The sequence below is a fragment of the Pristiophorus japonicus genome, chromosome 23 (genome assembly GCF_044704955.1).
Source record: "Pristiophorus japonicus isolate sPriJap1 chromosome 23, sPriJap1.hap1, whole genome shotgun sequence".
Lineage (NCBI taxonomy): Eukaryota > Metazoa > Chordata > Chondrichthyes > Pristiophoridae > Pristiophorus > Pristiophorus japonicus.
The window spans coordinates 44,688,972-44,708,108 of record NC_091999.1 but is presented as its reverse complement, the minus strand read 5'-3'; the positions used below and the strand labels follow the sequence as shown (position 1 = coordinate 44,708,108).

At 40.7% G+C, this 19,137-nt stretch overlaps 1 gene segment (V, D, J or C); it reads left to right on the top strand.

Moving 5' to 3' along the window:
* Nucleotides 1-4,470: 4,470 nt before the first annotated feature.
* LOC139235511 (Ig heavy chain C region, secreted form-like) lies at nucleotides 4,471-16,127 on the top strand. The segment is given in 6 exon segments: nucleotides 4,471-4,513; nucleotides 9,114-9,191; nucleotides 11,298-11,597; nucleotides 12,244-12,561; nucleotides 14,513-14,821; nucleotides 15,736-16,127. Coding segments are annotated over 6 exon segments (1,440 nt in total).
* The last annotated feature ends 3,010 nt before the right edge of the window (nucleotides 16,128-19,137 follow it).

Genomic DNA, 19,137 nt, shown 5'->3' with positions numbered 1-19,137 from the left:
TATCAAGGGCGGAATTTGCAAAATTATTTTGCAAATTCACCTTCGGCTCATAATACAGAGCCGTCAGATTAGATAAACTTCCATAATGAATAAAAACCTGACAGGAAAAATGGTGCAACTGTGGCTAACAAAATAAATTAAAGATAGTATTAAATTAATTGAACATGCGTATTATGTTGACAAAACCAGTAGTAAGCCCGAAAATTGGGAAGATTTTAGAATTCTGCAAAAGATGCACATGCAACTGATCATATGGGAGAAAATATAAAATGAAATAAGCTATCAAAAACCTAAAAACAGATTGTTAGTACTTCTACACGTGTATAGAAAGATGACGAAATTAGTGTACTGTATAAAACAAAGTTAGGTAGGACAGTAAGCAGTGAGGAGCAAGTAAGGAGGCCGAAAAGGCATATTGACAAGTTAGGTGAGTGGGCAAGGACATGGCAGATTGAGTATAATGTGGAGAAGTGTGAAGTTACGCATTTTGATAGGACAAATAGAAACGCAGAATATTTTTTGGATGCTGTGAAAGTGGGTAATGTTGCTACTGAGAAAGACCTGGATGGCCTTCTGCACGAATCACAGAAAGCTAACATAGAGCCAAAGTGACCAATTAGGAAAGCAAATGGTAAGCAACATTTTATTTCAAAGGGATTGGAGTATTAGAGCAAAGAAGCCTTTATGCACTTCTATAGGGCCCTGCTGAGACTACACCTCGTGTATTGTGTGCAGTTTATTTCTCCTAAACTAAGGAAGGATATACTTGCCTTAGAGGGAGTGCATCGAAGGTGCATCAGCCTGATTCCTGGGATGGCGGAGCAGGGGTCGGGGGGGTGGTTGGGGCGGCGGCTGTCCTATGAGGAGAGATTGTGTATCTAAGGTCCATATTTTCTTGAAAATCAGAACATAAGAACATAAGTATTGGGAGCAGGAGTAGGCCATACGGTTCCTCGAGCCTGTCCCATCATTCAACGGGATCATAGCTGAACTTCTACCTCAACTGCACTTCCCTGCACTATCCACATATCTAAATGGAAACATATGCAGGGCTTCAGAGAAAGGGCGTGGGTTTGGCACAATTGTACAAAGTACTTCAAATGTGGTATCACCAAGTTTAGCATAACTTTTGCACTTTTCAATTCTATCCCTCTAGAAATAAACCCGCGTGCATGTTTCCTTATTTTTATGGCATTATTAATTGCGTTGCTACTTTTAATGATGTGTGTATTTGCACTCTCAGAGACTTTGGTTCCTCCATCTCACTAGGATTCTTATTTTATAAGTGATAAGTGACCTTATTTTTCTTACCAAAACGTAATACCTCATACTTATCTGTGTTGAAATTAATTAGTCAATTCATGCATTCTTGCAATTCGTAGCAGTGTTCCACAGTATTGAAACCCCGACCCGCCCCCCACTCGTGCATTTGAAAATTTAGAAATTGTGTTTTCGACTCCAAAATCTAAATCATTAATATAAAATGTGAACAGTCGTAGACCCAGCACTGATCCATGTGGGATCCCTCTTTCTTTCTATCTATCTATCTATCTATCTATCTATCTATCTATCTATCTATCTATCTATCTATCTATCTATCTATCTATCTATCTATCTATCTATCTATCTATCTATCTATCTATCTATCTATCTATCTATCTATCTATCTATCTATCTATCTATCTATCTATCTCTCTATCTATCTCTCTATCTATCTATCTCTCTATCTCTCTATCTATCTCTCTATCTATCTCTCTATCTCTCTATCTATTACAGGGTTATGTGCGGTACTGATACTCCAGCTGACTGCCACTACCGACATTGTATCTGAGACATTGGATATATTTCCTTTCCTGGGATATGGGAACAGTTACACACATTTACATGTCGAAAAAAATTAAACTTAACTCCAGTACTGTTACTGGGTAGATGTGTATAAAAATGTGTATTTTGATAATGTAAACGTTTTAAAGTTGGCTTCCAGGTATGCGGTCAGTAGTGAGAAAACAGACCTTTGATGGACTGCACAGAACCCCACATGCTTCATGTAAATGACACTGGTATTCGATGCTCGCTGACGGCAGTCGGTTGGGTTACTGCCAAAAGTTGTGTGGTTCAGATTAGCGTGAACAAGAATGGGAGAAAGATGATATTTAACTGTTTGAACATTAAATTATTCAGTAGCACTTTTAAAACAAGAAACATTTTACATGGTATAACATCTCAAGAATGATTGTCCGTAAATTTCATGCTCACCATATTATAAAATAGGATTGGAAAATAATGAATTGATCCACACGGTATCGAATGTAAACTATTTCCAAATAAAGACCATTCTAGACATCCAGTCCCGTTAATCAGTACAGCATGAAGTACTGGAGTGAGGTTTAATGGCCCCACCCTACACTGTAGAGGGATGAGTGAGATTCGCAAAGTAATTAAAACAGATTGAATTGCCTTGAATATTCTCACAGAGAAGTGCCAGCTGCACTTCTTTAATATTCTCACAGAATTCTGCGCCTGGTCTAAACTAATGTCTCCATTATTCCTGATTAGTAGCCGCGCAGTGTGCGGTGTAATTTGAGCTGATTTGGATCCCTCAACAACCCCTCTCATAGCCCGGCTACCATTGGGTTGTGAAATGCCCAGATTGTGATCTGTTTCTGCTGGAGATGAAGCATTTGTTCCTGTGATATTCTGTAACTTACCGCTATGTCCTGATACACCGTGTTCCTGTTACCCGTGTCTGTTACACATTCGGTCGCTATTAAAGTTAGCTGCAAGGGTTTGGATGTCGAGGTTTGCTGATCACATTATCGGTTCTGATTCACAAGTTTCTCTCATAAAACACTGGTCTGAAGAGGGCGGGCACACCTTTCTTATGTGTCTCCTTCAACTGCTGTGGTTAGTGATCAGGCAAGCGGACTCATTTTACAGCTAATTTTATAAAGGACTGTCTGGGGTTCGCAGACTAACGGGCAGTTAGTGAAATGCAATGAGAATAAATTGTATAATGTGAGAAGTATGATCTCATCTCCAGACCAAAAGTGTGTCGGTTTAGCCAAGTGCACCGTAAATAGAATCACATTACCCATCTCCCGCACTCGGTTACATAGAGTGATAATAATTCAGATTATAGGGGATACTTTATTGGTACAGATGCATGGATAGATAGCAGGAGATGGAGAAACATAAACTGGCCGTGTCTTTAGAACCTAATAATGTAATTCAATCTCAGAGATTCACGACCCTGTGAAGCAGTGAGGAAATAAATGGATTTTATTTAGAGTCCAGATGTGAGTCCATTCTGTTGGTGATGTGGAAGGAGTGACGTGGACCCAGAAGCCGCCTCTATCAGGGAATCAACGGGCGGCGCCTGTAACCTCGCCCCCACCTCCCGGGAATTTAACTGCCGGTCACTGGGACCGCAATACAACAGTCTGGGAGTGCGTTTGCCCAGTGAGTTCTTGCCGAAACCATTCACCACACATTGCCAGGAGGATGAGGTCGGCTATTTCTCTCAGTCTGTTGCTGGCTTTCTTTTCCCGTGAGTAGTTTTTATTGTCCAAGTCTTTCACTGTTCCTGTCTCAGTGTTAGTCTCTCTGGAATGTTACAGAATTAGGAATCATTTCACCAGGATTGATCCTCGGGGTTTTTGATTATTTCTACAGGTGTCCAGTCGGATATGGTGTTGACTCAGCCCGAGGCAGAGACCAGGATTCCCGGGGGCTCCCTGAGTCTGACCTGTAAAACCAGCGGCTTAGATCTTGGTGGCAGCTACATGTACTGGGTCCGCCACATCCCGGACAGGGGCTGGAGTGGCTGATTAGATATTACAGTTCATCGGACAAGCATTACACCCCGGGGACTGAGGGCCGATTTACTGTGTCCAAAGATACTTCAAGCAACATCTTCGCGTTGGACATGAAGAAACTGCGGAGCGAAGACACCGCCATCTATTACTGTGCAAGGCACCACAGCGAGAGGAACCAGGGCTGGACCCGTACAAGAACAGATCGAGGGGGAATTCAATAACTTCCAACATAACCTGACGGTCAGTAATTGTGTCAAATGCAATGTTAACGGCAGTGTTCAAAACCAGACCACAAACCGCTTCTTACAAAACTAAGACACTGATAATTCAATGGTGAAAATGTAACACTCTAACCAATGTACAGAGGGAGGTTTCGGTTGTGCTCCTGTTTAATGTTAACAGTGTCAACAATTGCAGAGCTGGACATGATGCTCGATTCACTGTGCCCGATACCTGCAGGGAGCTGGTGAGAACTGTGTTCTCCTTCTATTTGTTCTGCAAACTGTTGGCTAAATTCTAAACTTGATAAGAAGCGAATTTGTATTTGAAGTGCATGTGTATTTCGAATGAATGTTGAGAATCAGTACTGAGCAGAGACTGAATGCAATATGTGTACGGGTTCCTATCACTGTGGGACCACGGGAATAGGGACGCCATGGGCTACTGGGGACCAGGGACCATGGTGACGGTGATTGCAGGTAAGGAACATTCATACATTCTGCAACTGTTGTATTTGTGCCTTTATTTTACATTTCTCTTTATTTTAATAATTATTTCGTTCACTGAAACTTGGATTCGGTGGGTTCTCTATTGAGGTTTTTCAATGTTTTATGTAATTCTGCTACAATGTGATTATAGAATTCAACTGTTTCTCCACATAAGTTGTTGTTGAAGTGATTTGGTGTTTATCTGCTAACGAGTTTCTGTGCTTGAGTTACGTTAAATACTTTAAAGTTGTTACACTGTTTGACACTTCTGCAATGTTTAATCTCGGTGACCTATGATTGCTGCAGTTTTTCTGATCGAATACAAACATTGTGTTTAAATATTTTTGAAAGAACATTTTAGACACATAACAGAAACCTTAGCGCTCAATATATATTCTTAAGGAATTTAAAGATTTTAGTGAAAATTACATTTGTCATCTACTGACCGAATGTTCCCGAATGCACAGATTCAATACGTGAAGTGTTGCTGTAATTAAGGACTGAAAAATTAACACATTTCCAGATGGACCTGATTTAAATTCCAGATGGACCTGATTTAAATTAATATTACTAACATTATAATGATGTAGTTATATCACCCATTATTATTAAAATATGCTATAATATTAACATTAATGTATTTTACATGATCCACCAAATCACAATTCTGCTGTCATTATTTTATATTTCAGTTGAATTCAATCATTAGTTATTTTAGTGTTAGGCGGCTTCGGTGATTCTGTAAAGAGACTTTTTGCAATGATACATTTAATTCTGATGAAATGGTTTAGAGAATGAAGGATCTGTTCATGAAAGGTTCTGTCCGCCCCTCAGTGATGTGATTTAGTATTGATCTGCTGAGGAGAGTTTGTGCCGCTGTTATTCAGAATACCAAAAATTTGTGAAACTATTTGGCGTTTCTACAATGTTTAATATCGGTGACAGCGGGCAGCAGCAGGTTCCTGATCGAATACAAACAAGATATGTGTTTGAAACTGTTTGAAAGCAGATTGTAGGCAGAGAACAGGAAGGTTTTAGGAATCAGAAATCATTGAAATATATTTTAACACAACAATTATTGGTGATAATTATATATTGAACTATAAATTTATGTTTACGATGCTGATATTTACTGAGTAAAACGTAACTGTAATTACCAGCTATATAATTAGCAATTATTCAGGTTGTAGCTGAAATAAATTACTATTAACAAACCGATTATAATATTATAATGCGATACTATCTTCCAATGTTCTTAAAATATGTTATAATATCAATATAATTTTCTTAATATTATTCGCATTCCAAAATCCTGCAGTACACTGGGCTCCATTAAGAGGAGCAGAAACTTTTAGAGGCTGGATACAATTATTAATTATGCCTGAAATTAGTTCACTGACAACATATTGATTCCACCGTGTGTTCAGTTTGAGTCGGGAGTTCAGTTACTTGTTACCTCCTGTTTACAGAGATGATTAGCAGTGTCTTTAATTATAACTCAAAGCCGTGTTGTAAATTGCATTTTGTTAATTTAATATGAAATTCTTACTGTGCAACCGAACTTTGTTATTGAATCACTATTGTGTTTTGTTTGATACCGATAGAATTATCAGTAAACTAATCTTAAACAGTTTGCAAGATCAGAGGCTGTGAGTCAGGCGTCACCGGCAGTCAAAGAATTATTCATGTGATTATATTCAAATTCAAGACTGCATAGGCTGGAGATAGGCAAATAATCCATTGAAATTCAAGCAGATTAATTTACTTAAAAAATGTTCATCTTGTTTAGAATTTAACACAACTTCCTTTCTCCGAAAGCGGTGCTATATACGGGATAGAACGGTAGACAAAGCACAGGTCATATCTGAGAATTATGTTAATTATTATTAATATTAAATTGATGAACAAAGTCTCTCCTCCATTTGCTCATTCAGGTTCAGTGTTGCAGATGGTCTGAATGATTTGTTATCCTACAGTTTTACACTAACCATTCTGTAAATTAGTTTCAAGAAATAGCAGAATGTATTTAATAATTAATTTGGGGGCATTGTGTGAATAATGGGAGTGAACTGTAAATGATTGTCTGTGTTATTAAATAGCAGAAGCTCTGCTACTGACTGCAAACTGGTTTTAATTAAGAAAACCATTTTTAGGAAGTTAAGATTGTGGAGAATATTTCAGCTCGAGAGTCCAGTTTAGTAAACAAGTGGTTTACAGCACATCGGACTTGTGACCCGGGCCGGACAGTGAATTATTTAAAATAGTCCACTCCTCAATCCATCATGTGCAATGTACTCTGAAAATAGACACAGTTTTTGTTATGTCAGAATATGTAGAATTTAAAAATGTATCGGTAGAGAACGGGACAGAAGTAGAACTGCGTAATTATCGTCAATTAGTCAAATGTGATTTGAGTTAAGAAAAATAATTTATTTTTCTGATTGTATTTATGTATTAATATGCTGCTTAAAATTTTACTGTTGATGAATTGTTATGGTAAGTTAAGTAAACCTTAATATATCACAAGTTGCCAGGCAGAAAAGGTTTTTAAATTATTATTCATTAATTGTATCAGTAAGACTGAAATTCAAGCACATTAATTTAATTTCAAAAGTTCCAGGTACGTATGCTTCTGAGGAGGAAGTGCCAGACAGGTACTCAGAGTATTTCCAATAATCAGCAAACACGAACACAAACTTAGAATGTGATATTCGTTCTAATTCATTAAACATAAATGATCTCTGGCAATTGCATTGCATACTGGTCAACATTACAGTTATTACATTATCACAAGGGTTGGAGAGAATGTTTAATTAATTCCTAATTAATTTAGAAGATAATGCATGTATAACTCGGCTGTGCTGAGTTCGATAAGCTATCGCTTAATATTTTAGTTGATTTTGCCTCGATGATTTTACAGGTTATATTTACTATTGCAAATATGTCAAATCAGTGGGTGATCAGGTTTCAATGTATATGTCTCCTGGATTGTGACATTCTTACCCTGTTACCTAGTCCCGTTTAACGCGCAGCACTTTCCGTGGAATGAGAATTATTTCCAGATATTATTTTCAGGGAAATTAATTTTTACACGGTTTACAAGATAGTCGACCGAGAGGGAGGAATGGCTGGAAGTTGAATAGTTTCTCAAATAAATATCAGTTTAATTTCAAAAAATCTGCAGAGTTGAGGTGGTTGGAAATTGACAAGAAATACATTAGAAATCAAAGAGCTTCATTGAAATTAACAGATAGAACTGGTCTCTCTCACTGGAGCACCGTTGTTGCACCGTTTTTGTCAGTTCTGTTCCTGTGCGCCTGCTCACTGTGTGAGAATCAGCAGTCCTCCTGACGGGTTGTAAAACTTCTGGATTGTGATCGTGTATTCCGGGGAGTGTCATTTAACTAGTTATTTAAGAAACTGGTATATGTGAGAAACGTAAAAGATTGACTTTAAGGTTGAGGAGTCGCCGCAGAAAAGAGATCAGTAACCCAGATTTTGACAGTCAGAAGGAGCAGTTCCGAAACACCACGGGGGGACAGTAGAAGAAGCTTTAATCAGTTTCTAACCCAGTTGTACCTGCCCTGGTAGTGTTTGATGGGACAGTGCAGAAGGAGCTTTACTCTGTATCTAGCCCATGCTGTACGTGCCCTGGGAGTGTTTGATGGGACAGTGTAGAGGGAGTGTTACTCTGTGCTGACCCATGCTGTACCTGCCCTGGGAATGTTTAATGGGACATTCTAGAGGGAGCTTTATTCTGTACCTGTATTGGGAGTGTTTGATGGGACATTGTAGAGGAAGCTTTATTTTTTATCCAAGCCTTACTGGACCTGTCCTGAATGTGTTTAATTGGCAGTGTGGAGGGAAATCTACTTTTTATCTAACTCGTGCCTTACCTACACTGGGACTGTTTGATATGACAGTGATGAAGGAGCTTTTCTCTGCAACTAACCCGTACTTTACCTTATCTGGCATTGCTTGATGGGACATTGCAGAGATAGCTTTAATCAACATTTAACCTTTTATTTACAAGGACGTGGAGCTTAATTGGGTCCTTCAATATAGATTGATCTTATATTTAATCAGAGCTATAGGTGAGCTGGTGTGCTTTAAAGGGGCAGTGTATGGGAAGCTTTTCTTTGTACGTGTGATAATTGTGCTGAGTCTAATCGGTCAATTTGATAATGCATTTTATGGGGAGACATTTCGTAGCACATCTCTGCAGTACTTGAGCTGGGAATGTTTGACGGGATAGTACAGATAACATATTACTCTGTGTGTAACCCTTGCTATACCTGGCCTGACCCACACGACAGCATAGCGGGAGCTTTGCTCTTGTATCCGTGCTGTATCTGACCTGAGAGTGCTTGGTCAGGCAGTGTTCAAGGCACCGTTATCTGCGTCTAACAGATAGCAGATAAACTACTCGTGCCAGATATAAACAATAAATTGTCCGATTGCCCAGATTAAACAACGCACATTCATTGATGTTTATATTCTTTCTTAAAAATGCCAAATTGTTAATGAGTTATTCATGTTTGTACATTCTGAGCATCAGATTACTATTGAACACGATTGGCCTGACCCTCAGCTCACTTTCAGAACAAACCGTTTCAGGAAGTGAATAACGCTGCAGAAAGCAGCGGCTGTTCTGATCTGTTGGGAGGCTGTAAGTTATTTTCACAATTTAAATGGAGGATATCGAGACTCCCGCTTCAAATAACCATCATGAGGACCTCGTGTTTAGAAACATTATGTTGTTCAATTCATCTTGAGCAGGTTAAATGTAGGGACAAACAATGAGAGATGCAGCTATTGGTCTGGGTCACAACACAAGGTGCACAGTAACTGAGCAGCAATTCTGTGAAACATTTAAAGAGATAGAGTCAACCTGCAATAAGTAATCATTCGCAATGAACTTTAAGCCTTTATAACAGCATGCGATTGACTAATTTGCGTCAGATTTATAAGATCCCTTTATTTTAAATATCCTCTTTCATTATAACGAACAATAAAAATAGATCTGGTAGAGGTGTCCAAAATATGAAGCGTTTCCTTCCATTAAATCTAGAAGCATTATTCACACTGACTCGTGTAGAATGATAGCATCTCACAGCTCTGTAAAGGCCATTCAAGCATCGTGCCTGTGCCGGCTCTGAAAGAGCTGTCCAATTTAATCCAACTCCCCAGGGTTTTCCTTGTAAACGGGCACATGTGTCCTCCTGACATACAGGAGGATCTGCTTGGAGCATTCCAGAAATTACCAACCCTCTGTGTGAAACAATTGCCCCAATTTTCCCTTTTGATCTTTTGCCAATTATTTATATCTGTGACCTTTGGTTACCCACCTACTTTCCAGCGGAAGCAGTTTCTCCCTACTTGCTCTGTCAAAAACTATCATAATGTTGAATATCTCTCTTACGTTTCTTCTTAACCTCTGTTCTAAGGAGAACATCCCTGCTTCTCCAATCTCCCCACATAACTGAAGTCCGCATCCCTGGCATAATCCTGGTAAAAGCCTCCCCTCTACACTCCCCAAGGGCTTGACATCCTTCCTACATTGTTGTTCCAGAATTGTGCACAATACTCCAGCTGAGGCCTAACACGTGATCTGTATGTTTAGCATAACCGCCTTGTTTTTGTAGTCAATTCCCCATTTAGAAAGTCAAGTATCCCATAATCTTTCATAACTGTCTTATCAGTTTGCCCTGCCCCCTTCAAAGATTTGTGAATATGTACATCTACGTCTCTCTGTTCGTGCATCCCCTCAAAACAATACTATTTAGATTATACTGCCTCTCCATCTTCCATCCAATGTGCATCGCTTCTCAATGATTCGCATTAAATTGCAATTGCCATGTCCCGGCCCATTTCACTGGTCCATCTGTCTCCTCATGGAGTCTGCTGCTTTCATGCTTCACTATAGGCTACGTTGCCAGGTTTTGCCTCATCTTCGAACTTCGAAACTGTATTCCCTATAACCAAGTCCAGGTCATTGTTATATAACAAGAACAGCAATGGGAACTGAAATGGGCCATTTAAGGAGAAACTTCCAATTAACCGGATTTTGGAAAGGTATTTTATTCGGATTATTAATTGAATGGGATGGAGGAGGAAACTCAAGAGACATGCATTCAATAGGATGGGATAGAGCCCAGATCACAAGCACTGAGTGACATCGCTCTTCCTAAAATGCTGAGGAAATAAGGGAGAAATTCGACTCAATCGCGATTCACCTCCAGCTTGAATCTTAGAAACTAGACTATGGCAATGCTATCTGTTGAATTATGTGGTAGGCAAATTTAGAGGGTTTTTTGCTAACGTCCGAAGCAGGAAATCCGCTGTTACTTTGAAGTGCAGTCATTGTTGTTTTGTTGGGATACACTGCAGGCAATGTGCACAGAGCGAACTTCCCCAAACTGCAATTAAATAAAGGACCAGAAATGGTGCTGATTGAGAAATAAATGCAGGCCGAAAAAGCAGGAACACGCCTCTGTTCTTCTATTGTATGAACCAATGAAGGATTCTTTATTGGCGAGTTGTGTAAAGGTTCTTGGTCTGTAATGTGATAGAGCTCGGGGAGAGAAAGGTGTATTCCTGACCAGGGCATCGACAGGTGCTTATGAAGGAACTGACAGAAACTCAAATGCCCGTGTAGTCTTTGATGGGAAAATGGTGGAATTAGTTTATTCTGCAGTCAGATTTAGAGTTGTTTCTTTCTTTTATAAGCATGGATTACAGAGTCTAACTTGTTCAATGGGCCATTCTTTCTCAGTAACACCGTTTCCCCCCAATCTCTACGCCCTGCTCTCCTCCTGTGAACAACCCAGCACCGATGGCTCCATCACGTACGGCTGTTTGGCGATGGACTACTCCCCCGACATCACCAGCCTTTCCTGGAAGAAAGATAAAGATCCCATCACCACTGCATTGAAGACCTACCCGTCAGTGCTCAATAAGAAAGGAATCTACACCCAGAGCAGCCAGTTAACCATCACCAAGTCAGATGTGGGGAGCAGCACAATCTTCTGCGAGGTTCGACGTGGTGTGTCGGTCTGGGCTATCACAATGCCAGGTTAGTGATGTGGGTTACAGGGCAAACAATGATAAGATGACAAATTATGCTGAACTTGTATAGCAATTTGGTAAGACAACACTTAGAGTACTGTGTACAGTTCTGCTCTCCCTATCATACTTAGAATACTGTGTACAGTTCTCGTCTCCAAATCACACTTAGAGTATTGTGTGCAGTTATGATTTCCACATAATACTTAGAATACTGAGCACAGTTCTAGTCTCCTTATCACATTTAGAATATTGTTCACAATTCTGGTTTCCATCTCATACTTAGAATAGTGTCTAAATTTCTGGTCTCTATATCATACAAAGAATATTATGCACAGTTCCCGTCTCCATATCACAGTTAGAATATTCTTTAAAGTTCTGGTTTCGATCTCATACTTAGAATACGGTGTAAAGTTGTGGTCTCCATATCATGCTTAGAATACAGTGCGTGGTTCTGGACCCCATATCGCACTTAGAATATTATGCACAGTTCTGGTCTGCATATTACACTGAGAATACTGTACACAGTTCTGCTCTCTGTAAATGCCTGGTTAGTGTTAGTCTGATAGCAAAGAACCTGTTAAAATATAAGGACACTTTGCATTTCTTAATCATTTATTTTACAAGCAATTTCAGTAATATGTTTTTTTTTGAAGATCCTGAACCGGACATAGGTCCTCCAACTGTTCTCCTCACGCTGAGTTCCACTGAACAAATCACCACCAGCAGATATGCAAGCGCCGTGTGTTCAATCATCGATTTCCGGCCAAAGTCACTGACCGTGAATTGGCTGAAGAGTGGACAACTCATGGATTCGGGCTTCGTCACCTCTCCCGTCTTTGAGGTGAACGGGAACTTCTCGACGGCCAGTCGGCTGACAGTCCCTGCCGAGGAATGGTTCACCGGCTCGGTCTACACCTGCCAAGTCACTCATGAAGGGGTCACGCAAAGCCGTAACTTCAGCAGATCTCAGAGTAAGAGATACAATCCCGGGAGGTTCCAGACCATTCTGAGCGCTGACCTAGTCAGGTGCTTCATTGGAATTAGTAAAAATCAGAGGACTGTTCCTAATTTCCAATCATGCAGTCTGTGTATTCTTGCGATACAAACTTGCCTTTATACAGCGCCTTCAGCGACCAAAGACTGAACCAAAGCGCTTGCCAGCCAATGAATTAAGTTGTGAAATGTTGTCACAGTTGTAATGTACAAAGTCCGGTAGTCATTTAGTGCACAGCAAGCTCCCAAAAAGAACAGTGTGATAATGACCTTTTTTTTTTGTTGAGTGATATTTCTTGAGGGATAAATATTCCCAGGCTACCAGGGAGAACTCCTCTGCTTTTCATTGAAATAATGCCAAGGTATCTTTTACCTCCACCTGAGAGGCCAGATGGATCCACGGTTTAACACCTGATCCAACTGACGGCACCTCCGATAGTGCGCCATGCTCCCAGTACTGCACTGGGAGACACAGCTTACATTTTGTGATCAAGTATCTGGAGTGTGAATTTAATCCACTATCTTCTGGTTCAGAATTCCTCATTGCTCAGGCTTCATTAACCTCGCCAAAGAAGTTTTCCCCTTGCTCTGATGTCAGACAGTGAGTGAAGTGTCCTTAGTCACAGGTTTATCCTGAGTTGGCTGATCATATACGGAGTGGCAGTAGAAGTCTGGAACCCTTTCCTGCCAACTGTCCAGGAACCCTGCTAGAATGAGCATCTACCCTATTCAGAGCACTGAGCCCAGTTCTGGGCTCCGCGCCTCAGGAAGGATATACGTGGAGGCGCTAAACTGCACGTTTACCCGAATTAAACCGGGCTTATAATGTAAAATGATCTGGAGACGAGTATAGAACGTTAAGAGATGATCCAATTGAGGTGTTTATGTTGATCAATGGAATTGATCGAGTAGATATAGAAACATTTATTTAGTTTGATGGGAGAGTCCAGAACAAGTAGCAGAACCTTAACATTAGAGTTAGGCCTTGCAGAGGTGATGTTACAAAGGATTTTCTCACAGAAAGAATAGTGCAAGTCGGGATTTCCCTCCCCAAAAGCTGCTGATGCTTGCTTTCAATTGAAAAGTTGAAAATTGTGATTGATAGATTTTTGTCAGGCAAGTTATCAAGGCGGGAAGATGGTGTTGAGTGTTGATCAGCCATGATCTAACTGGATGGCGGGATAGGATGGATAGGCTGAATGGCCACCTGCTGTTCCTATGTTGCTATTAATGCGCTGAGGTCATATTTCACTCTGACTTTCTCTCACCAGTCATGATAAATATTCAGTACTTACAGAAACTAAAAAAAATACCTCACACCATTACAAATGATGCCCCACCATAAAGATTCCTTGGAACTCCATTCTCCCGACCTTGCACTTCTCCTCAGACGGGGGCTGTGACTGGTTACTGCACATTTTCACCGCAACAAAAAACGCAGCAAGAGACCAGAAACTTAACGTTGTTTCCTGTTGTCCCATAAATCCTGAAATTAATTTGACACTGGTTTTGAACCAGTATAATGCTGGTGCAGAACTCTTGAACCTCGGGCTATTCGGGCTTCAGCTATTATAACCAGCAGAGATGAATTTGGGTGCAAGGATCTATAGACGGGTGTAAAGGAGCAAGGGATTTCAGGAAGAGCGCTATTCAATGCCTAACACAATTGCGCCCCAATGTATTCCCATTTTACTCCGGGTATTTGCTTCACAGCCCGTTACAGGTGTCTCTGGCTGCAAATACACAGGAAATGTTACAGATCTCCTGGAATCGTTGCCAATTAATTGTCCTTCCAATAACGGTGTTAAAGCAACAGCGGGAGCTTGATACCTCAAATGTGATATATTCCCCTTGAAAGAGTTAAGGCTAAATATTGGTGTCTTGATTCTGAAGCTGCAGCTTTTCCTGACTTTCATTCCTGTTTCGCAGTGGATGTCCCATGCAGTGATTCAAAAATCACTCTTCGCCCACCGTCACTGGAACAGGTCTTACTGGAGGCGACGGTGACCTTAACCTGCGTCGTGTCTGATGCTCCTTATGGGCTCACCGTGTCCTGGACCCGAGAAAAGGAGGCTTTGAAATCAGAGATTGCCGTCCAATCGGGAGAGGATCCCAACAGTGTGATCAGCAACTTAAACATCTCGACACAAGACTGGCTGAGTGGGGATAAGTTCTACTGCGTGGTGAGCCATCAGGATATGCCGACTCCGATCAGAGATTCCATCCACAAGGAAAAGGGTGAGCGGGGAGATTGTTGCAATAAGTGAGATACTGTGACTAAGGCATGTGCAAGAGCCAATCATTATATAAAATGTTTAATGGGCTACTTTGATCATTCAGTTTGGTAATTCCACGAACTCTGCACTCTGTGACCTGACATTATGTATTTTAGGGGAAAGTGGATAAGTCCATGTGTGAGAAAGGAATAGAAGGGTATGTTATTAGGATTAAATTAAGTGAGCTAGGAGGTGGCTTGTGTGGAACATACACACCGGCATAGACCAGTTGGCCAAATATCCTCATTCTGTGCAGTAAATTCTATATAATTTTCCAGACCAACCCTTCAAGATTTCAGAGAGAAAGATTGTGTTCCCTCTGCTGCGGGATGGAAATCCAGAAAGGCCCCAGAGGGGAAAAGGAAAAGCGTTAAAATTCAACGCAGTATCCATTTCTCTCACATCTAACCACCTGAAATTGGCTAAAATTAAATAAGGAAGGCGAGTTGTGGGCGGTGGTCTCACAGGCCACCCGGGAGAACGGGAGGATTAGAAGCCGAGTGAGGAGGTCTCGGATCGCGGGGGGTGGGTTAGGCAGGGACCCTGGATCCAGGAGGTAGGTGTAAGGGCAATTACCACCTGGGTGCAGCAGTCCCCGCCTCGCTGTAACTGCAGGGATTTACACAGTGTGTCAAACCGGACCAGCGACGGTTAAACACCAAATGGTGGTTAAAATAGAAGATTCCAGTCTCATTTAAATATTTTACTCAAATATAATATTACAACCTGGAGTGGGCGCGTTGCGGTCGGGATTCCGATTTTTACCAATTTAACCACCTCCACGACCACAACCCGCCCGCTGCATTAGGTTAAAGTTCACCCCCATTGTCTCTGGAACTGTCCAGTTCATTGGCCTTTATTCTAACTGTTCTACAGCGAAAGATCGGCGGGAACCGGCCGTGTCTGTCCTCCTGCCCCCGGTAGAAGAAGTCTCCGCTCAGAGGTTGGTCAGCCTCACCTGCTTAGTGAGAGGTTTCACCCCCCGAGAGATCTTCGTCAAATGGACCGTCAATGACAAGCCGGTGGATTCCGGCAACTACAACAACACCGAAGTGATGGCGGAGAACTGCAGCAGCTCCTTCTTCATGTACAGCCTGCTATCCATTGCAGCCGAGGAGTGGGCCAGCGGCGCTTCTTACTCCTGTGTGGTGGGACATGAAGCGATCCCCTTGAAGATCACCAACAGAATCGTCAATAAATCCAGCGGTAAACCCAGTTTTGTGAACATTTCCCTTGTTCTGATGGACACCGTCAATTCTTGTCAATGACAATCTCTCGATTGCATTTCAGTTCTTAAATAGAAACCAATAAAGTGTTCTCCTTCCAACAGTGAGCTAAACACACTGCCGCTCAATTAATTGTGTTTCCTATTTTGGCCAATGTGAGGGCGAAGTAGGGTGTTTGCTGGTCTCTGGTCCAAGGCTTGTACAGCCAGAGCTCCCAGTGCAGATACACCATGGGCTAGAGACAGCGTGAAGCTCTATCTTTACAGGATTCATGAAAGTAACTTCACAAACTTACTACCTTTCCTATTTCCGATAAATAAAGGCAGCACATTTATATCTCGGTGTCCCTGTTTCTCGGGTTGTCTATCGCAAATTTATAATTGAAGTCAGTTTCATATTGCAACCACGGGGAACTGAACTGAGTGCCACACACGAACACGAACTGTACCTCCACTCCCCACCAGAGAGAGGGGAAAGGGTAATTGTTAACCAACTTTAGTCCCACTTCCCTAACTAGAGAGAGGGGGGGAAAGGGTAATTGTTGGCCCACTTTAATACCATTCCCCCAACAGCGAGTGAGAAGAACAGCAATTGTTAACCCACTGTACATTCCCTCCTCCACCAGAGATAGGGAAATGGGCAATAGTTAACCCACTGTATCAGGCACTCCCCCAGCAGAGATTGTGATGGGTAATTGGTAATCTACTGTCGCTCCCCACTCCCCCAGCAGAGAGAGAGTAAAGGGTAATTATTAGCTTACTGGACCTCTCACATCCACCAGCGAGAGGGGAAAGGGCAATGTGTAATTCATGTAATCACCACTGCGCCCCCTGCAGGGACATGGGAAGTGAACCAGCCTATTTTATATGGACTAAGTTGGCATCAGTACAATGTGAGATTCTAACCCATGGTCTAAAGATTTTAAACTTGCCACATGAGTATTATATTCTGAAATAACTATTTATTCCACGTAATATTTTTTAAATAGGGTTGGGGGTGCAGCAGTCCCTGTTAATTGTAAACAAACATGTTGAATTCTAATGGGCCATATCTAAATTGGTGATTGAATCCGCTGCGGGTTTCTGACAGTTGTGTCCCTGATGTTTCTGAGGCCCATCAGTTGAATCGTTGCATTCTTTCAGCTGACGTCATATTATTCCTCAAACAGAACACATTTACACAGAGCCGGGGAGAATAAATGTGAAAGTGAGTTTGTGTGTGTTCACATGGAAGTATGTTGATGATTTTGTGTAAGTGTGTGTGTTTTTGTGTAAGTGCACAATTACACATAAACACACATAGACTTACATATAAAGACATACGTTAACACTCTGACACATAATATTATACATAACTAGAATATAATGAAAACCATCTTTGTAAAATCCAGTTATTGATACTCTCTGAAACTTCGAACAGTAGCAATAAGAGATCTCAATCCAAACACACACTACACAAAACACAGTTACACACACTTACACACATCAAAACACACGCCAATCCACACACACACTTACACAAAGCACACTTACACAAAACACACTTACACACACATAAACACACACACCAATCCAAACACATACTTACAAAATGCACACTTACACACACTTACACACACATAAATACACACATCAATCCATACACGCACTTACATAAAACATACTTTCACACACATAAACACACACATCAACCCACACACACACTTACACCAAACACACTTATACACACATAAACACACACACACCAATCCATACACACACTTACAAAAACCACACTTGCATATACTTACACACACATAAATACACACATCAATCCATACACGCACTTACAAAAAAGATACTTTCACACACATAAACACACACATCAATCCACACACGCACTTACACAAAACACACTTACACACACATAAATACACACATCAATCCACACACACACTTACACAAAACACACTTACACACACACAAACATACACATCAATCCACACACGCACACACATATAAACACACACGTCAATCCACAAACACACTTACACAAAACACACATGCAAACACTTACACACACTTACAAACACTTATACACACTTACACAAAACGCATTTACACATACATAAACACATTGTGTACAATGTGAGATTCTAACCCATGGTGTAAAGATTTTATACTTGCCAAATGAGTATTCTATTCTGAAATAACTATTTATTCCACGCAATATTTTTAAATAGTGTTGGGGTGAAATTGTCCCTGTTAATTGTAAACAAACATGTTGAATTCTAACGGGCCATATCTAAACTGGTGAATGAATCCTCTGCGGGTTTCTCACAGTGTCCCTGATGTTTCTGAGGCCCATCGGTTGAATTGTTGCATTCTTTCGGCTGACGTCACATTATTCCTCAAACAGAACACATTTACAGAGTCGGGGAGAATAAATATGAAAGTGAGGTTGTGTGTGTTCACATGGAAGTGTGTTGATGATTTTGTGTAAGTGTTTGTGTTTTTGGGTAAGTGCACAATTACACATAAACACACATAGACTTACATATAAAGACATACGTTAACACTCTGACACATAATATTGTACATAACTAGAATATAATGAAAACCATTATTGTAAAATCCAGTTATTGATACTCTCTGAAACTTCGAACATTAGCAATAATAGACAATAATCCAAACACACACTACACAAAACACAGTTACACACACATAAAGACACACTTCAATCCACACACACATTTCACAAAACATACTGACACGCACTTACACACCCATAATTACACACATCAATCCACACATACACTTACACAAAATACACTTACACACACTTACACACACACATCAATCCAAACACACTATTACACAAAGCACATTTACAAACACTTACACAGAACACACTTACACACACATAAACACACACACACCAATCCAAACACACTTACAAAAATCACACTTGCACACACATAAATAGACACATCAATCCATACACGCACTTACACAAAACACACTTTCACACACATACACACACACATCAATCCACACACACACTTACACAAAAC